This window comes from Canis lupus, chromosome 27 (genome assembly GCF_048164855.1).
Source record: "Canis lupus baileyi chromosome 27, mCanLup2.hap1, whole genome shotgun sequence".
NCBI classification, from domain to species: domain Eukaryota; kingdom Metazoa; phylum Chordata; class Mammalia; order Carnivora; family Canidae; genus Canis; species Canis lupus.
In genome coordinates, this window is record NC_132864.1 from 6,721,365 (window position 1) to 6,729,366 (window position 8,002).

The following is an 8,002-nucleotide window of genomic DNA, read 5'->3' on the forward strand; positions in this document are numbered from 1 at the left end:
CACTCACAATTAATACTTTGAAACGTTGGTAAAATAAAATTTTATTTTGCAGTTATTTCCAAAGTTAGAGAAATGGATTAAATGTCCCAATCAGTTGTACCGATTGCAAAAAATGTTCATAACCACTTCATAGAAATTGTAGTTTCTCCTAAGTTAACAGAATATTTGGGATGGACACATCACATCTAAATAGTTTAATCCATAAGCATAAAGGATAAACAGCCAGAGGCAAAGACTGAGCTGTTGAGTATTTTATTGAAATAGGATGCCCTGCTGTCCCATCAGCATCCAGCCACCTCCCCCACCTGCTAAATGTGGCTGGGTTCAGACCCAATGGTGTCGGGCAGGACTCCAGACTGAGAAACTGGTTATCAAAGCAGGAAACCAGATGAGAGTCTTTAGTTGACAAATATTTAAGTGGTAAAAGGCTCTTAAAGAATGTAGGATGAGTTCTGAATGGAAGTGCTGGCGGCCCTCCTCGGAGTTGAGTGCCGGGACGGGCTGTGCCAAGGAGCCGGGAAGGGCCCATGTGGCCAGCTGTGGGAGTGACTGAAGACACCCATGTGGACTGACCGTGGTCCCTGCACATGGCATCGGTGAGGCCTCATCCTGGTAGACAGGGAAGGAAACCCCAAGAGGGAAGTCAGGCTGCTCTGCTCAGAACAATTCCCTTTTCTATCCTGGGCTGCCAAGTATGGACCCAAATACCACATTTTAGATACTTGAGATATTTGTACTTTCTCACTCTCCAGGAAGAGTGCAATGTAACCACAATGCAGCCTGTGGAGGGAAGATGGGGAAGGAACCATGTCCTGGGTGACACCCATGGGAGCCACAGGGGCTAGAGGAGAGCAGGTCCTCCAAGCAGCTCTCAGGAGCGCGATATCTTGTCTGGAGGCATGAACCCTGTGTCCCCGAGGGTCCTGAGCGCCACTCGGCCATCTGGCCGTACCACCAGGTGGGTTATGCTGCCATTGTTGAGAGACAGGCGGAGCCAGCCTTCAGGAGGGAACTGCAGTGCCCTGGAAAGAGAAAGAACATGCTAGAACAGAGGGCTCAGCCACCAAAACAGGCTGGGGTCTGGGCAATGCAATAGCCCCCACCCCAGTTAGGGTCTCAGAGATTTTTTCTTTTTTTTTTTTTAATATTTTTTTTAACTTTTATTTATTTATGATAGTCGCAGAGAGAGAGAGAGAGAGAGAGAGAGAGAGAGAGAGAGGCAGAGACATAGGCAGAGGGAGAAGCAGGCTCCATGCACCAGGAGCCCGACGTGGGACTCGATCCCGGGTCTCCAGGATCGCGCCCTGGGCCAAAGGCAGGCGCTAAACCGCTGCGCCACCCAGGGATCCCCCTCAGAGATTTTCTTGGGGCTGGGACCCATATAGCCAAGTCTGTCCCTCCTGTTTTTCAGCAAGGGGTCTCTCAGAGGACAGAGCTACTGGGCTGATGATCTCCCATCAAATCAAGGGGGATGGGGACAGCCCAGCCCCTCTTTGGGTCAGGGGATTAACCCAACTCCAGATGTGCATGTGAGTCAGAAATACATGGCTTCCATTGACTTCTTTTTCCAGTGTAACCAAAAGGGGGCAGGGGCAGCCGGACTGTGCAATGGACCCATTCCTATTCCACTCTTGCCCAGGAACAGGGTGGTATAATCCACAAGCCCAGAGCCTTTCCTTGTCCTCAGGAACACTTTTTAGGTGCAGTATTTGCTGAAAAGCCCAGTATCATCATGGCTTCCCCAAGTCATCAGACATCCTTTGTGCCCTAAATGGTAAGGGGCATCCCCTTGGCTCACTCTGCAGCCACCATGGTGCTTTTTAAAGTCTTCTCCTTGTGTCCCTCACAAACTCCAAAATAACCTCATGTATTGTGACAGGGATGCTCTGGTTCCTTCTAGCCCTTTATGGCACACAGGTCACCTCTACTCCAAGTCCCCAATTCTGATTAGTTTTCAGCATTGGGGTCACTTCTAGTGGCTGCTGGGGTCAGCCTGTCACAGGGTGTTAGATTATGGCGTTTCCACGGTGCAGAGACATCCAGAGCAGCAATGAGGGTGGTGCCGGGGAACAGCATGTGCTGAGCACAGGAGCTCTGAGACTATGCCCTCTGGAGGCATGAAGTGCTGAGCACTTCAGAGTGTGTGGAGGCCTGTCTGAGGCTCACCCCTCTTCCCCAGCAACACTCCACCTGGCCTGGAGCCCTGTGACCAAGCTGAGAAGCCTGACTCCTGGCATCAGTGTGCCCCCTGCCTCGGATGCCCTGGGCTTCTCACCAGAGGCCGTGCATGGGACATTGGAGGGGAAATGACCCCGTTCCTGCCAGCCCTGGTGAAAGGTCCAAGGATCAAGCATGGTGAGCAAGGACCCTGGGCCTACATTTGGATAGTCCTGTGGGCCAGCCGGTGGGCTGTGTCCTGTCCTGCCCTGTCAAACTCATCACAAGAGGAGATCCCTCAGCTGTTAAAATGCCCAATGCACACTTTCTAATGGGTCCAGGGGGTGTCTGGGATTCCAGTTACTTCAAATTTTTCACTAAGTGAACTTTGGTTAAATACATAAGCACCCAGCTGGCCTAACTACCTCCAAGGGCCTTTGGTACATGGCTGCTACTCAGGGCAGGCATCACTCATGAGGGCTCTGGAACCTCCGTTAGTGCCAGGAAGTGAGGCAGGTCCAGAGGACACAGAAGCCTCCTGGGGGCCCAACAGCCAATGCTGGGGCAGCCAGTGCTGGGGCAGCCAGAGCAGTGAAGGGACGAACATGGTGATGGGTTCTAATCCACAGTGCTAAATACAGATCTATGAGTCTATAATCCTACAAATAAACAGAGAGTAAGAGTGAGGTCTTACAGAAGGATTTCAAATAACAAATGACAGACAGAAATGCAAAACCACCATTAGGTGAGCACCACCACTGTATCTGTTGTGGCAGGAACTCCCAATGGGCTAAAGTCAGTCGGTATAAATCAGAGGGACAGAAGATTTGCACTGTCTCCCAAGACGCTTACAAATCACTGAGGGGGAAAAACCGACTGTACGCTGTGAAGTCCAGCGCACAGTGCCTGAACCAAGTGACCGTGTTAGCATCACCCAGAATGTGCCACTGACTTCTCGGGCACCCCGACCTACCCTGGACAAGTGGATCACATTTGTGCTATTCCCGCCATAAATACACGATCATGGAAAAACTCCAAACTGACATTCTCCCAGAAGGCTAAGGTCTCCAGGGAAGAGGCACTGGCACAGGCTGGCAGGAAGGATGGTGGGCCAGGGAACCTATGTCACCCCTCACCGGCACACGATGTAGCGGATGACATTGGCATGGCAGATGAAGATCTCGTAACTGTCTTCCTGCTGCTTGACATCTGCCCGATGGATGTAGTTCCGGAAGGCGGCCTCAATCCGGGCTCCATCTTCATAATACTGCTGGGGGCAGAGCAAGGAATCTTAAGGATGGCCACGGCATGCAGGCCGCAGGGCATGCAGGCTGCAGGTCGGGGGGGCTCGGGGGGAGTGGGGCTTTTACCACAGCCTCTGGCTTCCAGTGGGACACAGGCGGGTCGGGCTCAATGGGGGCGCCTTCCCTCAGCAGGTCTGTGCTGACCTTGCAGACACCTGTAAGAGAAGCCGCAGCTAGGTGCTGCCCCTTCAGGACTAGCCACCCAGTGCGCCCTGGAGATGCGGGGCACTCACCTGGCAGGTGCTTGCTGATGATGTCACTGGTTTCTATGGCTCGGGTCATAGACGAATGGACAATTTTATTAAACTTCAACCCCAAGCTTGCAAGTCGGAGCCCAGTTAGTTCAGCCTGTTCACGACCTTGAAGGTGAAAAACACCAGAGAATTATAGGTTGCTGGAGTTCCTCTTTTGTTTACTTCAGAAATACTCCAGTCCTTTACCAAGTGCCCTTACGGCTGGGGAACAAGACGGGCAGACCCTCCTGGGGTTTGGCCCTAACTAGGGGCCAAGCATTTGACAGGTGGAAACAATGAGATAATGCAGTTACCTTTAGCTCCATACAGAAGGAATGTTAATGACCAAGGTTGAGGATCCCTGAGATCTGGGATCCTGTTCCTATCTTTGTGTCCTTTATGCCACTTTTAATTTTGTCCAAACATGGAGTTGCAACGTGCCATGGATCGACCAGTTGTGCATTATCACAGATGTCAACACGTAAAGACCAAATGGCCTCAGCATTACTAAGTACAGTCTGTGTACAAATACAAATCTTTTTTCTCAAATATATATTTTAGGGATGCCTGGGTGGTTCAGTGGGATAAGTGTCTCCCTTGGACTCATGATTTTGGAGTCCTGAGATTGAGTCCCAAGTCAAGCTCCCTGCGTAGCAGGGAGTCTGCTTCTCCCTCTCCCTCTTCCCCTCCTCCCGCTTGTGCTCTGTCTTGCTCAATCTCTCAAATAAAATTAAAAAAAAAAAAAAAATATATATATATATATATATTTTAGAATCTAGATGAAAATGCTCTCAGAAGGTCAGTTTCAAGTGCATGTAGCACTGAATGTGCACAGATGGCTAATATCCTATCCAACAAAGACATCTTTAAAAATGTAAACCTTATCTCAGACCACCCTGTACTTCCTCTCCTAGGAATTTCTTCTACAGATATGCTTGCACATGGGCACAAAGACCACGGTGGAAGGGCATGCCCCGCAGTGCTGCTCACGATGGCAAGAAACTGCAATAAGTAGCACTCCTGCCAGGGAGATGGTTAGAGCTATCACTCAATCCTGTCTGTTTACCATTATGAAGCAAACTTTAAACAGATCTGCAAGTGCTGAATAGAAGGATCTTCAGCAACAGGTTAAGTCAAGCAGAACAGGGTGCATGGGCTATGCCACTTACAGAGCATCAGGGAGTATAGAACACCTCTGCTGTGCTTTGGGTCTGATCACCTGTGAGATCCACCATACATTTTTTAAAGTTGAGGAATTTTTTTTTTCAAGGATTTTATTTATTTATTCATGAGAGACACAGAGAAGCAGAGACACAGGCAGAGGGAGAAGCAGGCTCCCCACAGGGAGCCTGATGCGGGACTCGATCCCCGGACACATGGTCATGCCTTGGGCCAAAGGTGCTGCTCAACTGCTGAGCCACCCAGGCGCCCCTAAAGTTGAGGATGTTTTCAATGCCTGTCTTGTATCAGTTAGGCTGATGATCACTGTTAATGACAATTCTTGAATCTGGGCCAAGCCCCTGACACAGGTCCAAAGGGGCCCAGCGTCACTAGGACAAGTGTCAGTTGGGGCTTGAGTCCCAGCACATACCCAGGGGTGTTAGAGTGCGGTCCTTTTCCAGGGAGGCATCCATGTGGTACTGGGAGTGCCTGATGAGGAAGATGTGTCGTGTGGCCTTTGCTTTGCAGTGGTCCAGCCTGGACGCCAGTTCTTCTTCTCCAGAGTCTAGGTTCCTCTTCCGCAGGTTGACCAAGGATAGTGGTTCTCGCCTAATGTTGAAATATGAGAGGCGTGTCCTTGTGATCTCTGCTCACAAATCAGAATTGAGTTTTTTTGACTAGACGGTATTTCCGTCTTGGGAAAGCGCAGGGACAAACAATACCCTCTGCCCTCTGCTGTGGCCCCTAAGAGCCCATCCTCTTAGAGCACATCGCATTTACCCAGAGCGGAGTGCCAGGCCTGTTTGGGGTGATCAGTGAATGAAGTGGACAAATGAAGCTCTCATGCAGCTTGTGTTCTAGTGAAAAGAGACTGATAAAAACAGCCAAGTGATAAGAGATGTGTAGAAAACGAAACCAGGTACCAGGAAGGGGTAGCTGGGGAGTGCCCACAAAGCTAGTGTGGCCATGTTGAAGCAGAGCCTGCAACTGTGCTGTCCAATGCTAGATACTGGCTGTGTGGCTACTTAAATTCAAAATAATAAAGATATTACTCCATTTCCCCAGTCACACTAAGAACATTTGAAATGGTCAGTAACCCATGGGATAGTGGTGATCACATTGGATAGCGAGGAAGAGAACATTCCTATTATTATGAAAAGTCTATTGGATGGCACTCCTGGAAGGTTGAGGAGCTGAAGAGGTGGTGGGGGGTGAGGATGGGGGGCAGCACCAGTGAAGATGCCGAGAAACAACCTAAGATTTGGTTGTTGGAAGACAGGGATGTCTGGTGGCTTCCAGAACGGAAATTTGAAAAAGCTAAAGGTCTGTGGTATGGGCTAGGAAAAGAGCATCCCCAGCTGGGACAAAATGGTGGCAGGGTAAGTTCGGAGGAGAGCAGTGGCAGCTCAGGGGTCCTGCTGGGCGAGCCTAGGGTGCCCTAATACAAAGAGGCTGAGATGCCACACAGGAGTCCAGGGCTGAGCCAGGGATGACACATGGGGACTACAGGCACACACATAGGAAGCCTAGACTGGATGAAATTCTCCAGGAAGAGGCTGGACATTTCATCAGATGAGGCTCTAGAACTTTCCAGCACACCCTCCTCCTTCATAAACCCGGACTTGGTGAGCAAATACAGTGTGTCAGCTTCCACCAACAGAGCTAGAATCCAGTGCTGCTTCAAATACATACTTTATTCTCACAATGAATCTGTTTCCTTAAAAAGAAATTCAGAAGACTGTACTGAAATTTGAAAAAGAGAATATGACCCTTGACTGAATCATGAGAAAAACAGACAAATCCCAACAGAGGGGCAGTCTTTAAAATTCCTGATTATCAATATTCAAAACTGTCAAAGTAATCAAGGACAGTCTGAGAAACTGTCACACCCAAGAGAAGCCTGAGGAAACACGACTAATTGTCAGGTGGGATCCTGGAAGAGACAACAGACAATAGCTGAAAACTGAGGAAATCTCGAAGTATGAATGTCAGTCAATAATAACAAACAGATATTAGTTCACTGATTGTGGCCAATACACCATACCAGTATTACAAGGACAGTAGCCTTAGCAGTAGACAAAATCAGGGGTGGAGTATAACTCTTAGTAGCTTTCCGATTTTTCTGTAAATCTAAAACTATTCGAACGTTTTTTTAAATTAAAGGTTTAAAACAAAGAATACCTATGCAGTTCCTGATAAAACGAGGCTGACAGTAAATACTAGTTCTGTGCCCCTCGTTCAGAGTAAAGTAGTAAGGAGTTGGGATTGGGTGAACCATCCCACAATGACCACTCCCAGACTCCAGAGCAGAGCCGTCCGATAAGAAGCACACCACCAGCAACAGACGTACTTTTAAATTTCCAAAGAGCCTACATTTAAAAAGAAAGGGACAGGTGAAATTACAAAAATCCACTTTATTGCATCCAACGTATCAACAATACTATCATTGCGACACAGAAACAGCATAAAAAACCTGCACTGTTTGGTTTTTAAACTCGAATTCGTTAACATCAAACAACACTAAAAAGTGTTTCCTGATCAGAGGCGCCACTTCCCAGGTGCCCCATAAGCACGCGTGTGGCCACGCATGACAAGACCCGGAGGCGCACGTTCCTGTCCCACGTGTCCTCGCCCGTCTTCCAGCAGAGAGGCTCCTTCGAGGCCCAGGCCAGCACTGAGGGCCCCACACCCACCCTGCTCTCCGCCCTTAGGCATCGTCCAATCCGAGGGCTCCCGGCTGACAGCCCGAGTCTGGGCCGCGCGCTGTCCCCGGCACCGCTGTCGTCCAGGGCGTCCGCCATCACGGCCAGCCGCGCGGCCACATCCGGGAGAGACGTCCACCCGCGGGCCCGCCCCGCCTGCCCTCTGCGGAGCCGACCCCCACGGACCCAAGGCCCTGCCGCCCACCGGCCCCGCGCCCGACGCCACCGCGGCCCCGCACCTGTCCCAGTTGGGGTCCCAGACGCCCGGCCCGGGACGCGCGGTCCCCGCCCACGCCGGCGCCTCGACCACGCGCGGCTCCGCGTCCCCGCCCGCGCGGGGCTTCCCCACCGCCACGGCGGAGAAGAGCACAGCTGCCGAGCCCCCGGCCAGGCCGCAGGCCGCTAGCTGCAGCGCCTGTCGGAACGCCATGCCCGCCCGTCCCGC

General features: G+C 50.8%; 1 protein-coding gene across 5 annotated transcripts; it reads right to left on the reverse strand.

The window, feature by feature from the left end:
• Positions 1–16: 16 nt before the first annotated feature.
• On the reverse strand, positions 17–8,002 carry PGAM5 (PGAM family member 5, mitochondrial serine/threonine protein phosphatase). 5 transcript variants are annotated; one of them, XM_072802020.1, is made up of 7 exons: positions 7,797–8,002; positions 7,037–7,224; positions 5,286–5,501; positions 3,695–3,820; positions 3,528–3,616; positions 3,294–3,424; positions 17–1,022 (listed from the first exon to the last, which is right to left on the reverse strand). In XM_072802020.1, exons 1-7 carry the CDS (start codon positions 7,985–7,987, stop codon positions 872–874), a joined length of 1,092 nt encoding a protein of 363 aa, XP_072658121.1. In that variant the 5' UTR covers positions 7,988–8,002; the 3' UTR covers positions 17–871. The 5 variants fall into 5 exon arrangements, with proteins under 5 accessions (XP_072658121.1, XP_072658120.1, XP_072658122.1 ...); XM_072802019.1 differs by having other exon boundaries at positions 3,294–3,427; XM_072802021.1 differs by having other exon boundaries at positions 3,294–3,447.

Coding starts and splice junctions, on each gene's coding strand:
- PGAM5 (XM_072802019.1), bottom strand. CDS start 7,987: ATGGCGTTCCGACAGGCGCTGCAGCTAGCGGCCTGCGGCCTGGCCGGG. Junction 5,502..7,036: donor TTTTATCAGGAACTGCATAG/GTATTCTTTGTT, acceptor ATTTGTGAGCAG/AGATCACAAGGACACGCCTC. Junction 3,617..3,694: donor CATCAGCAAGCACCTGCCAG/GTGAGTGCCCCG, acceptor CTTCTCTTACAG/GTGTCTGCAAGGTCAGCACA.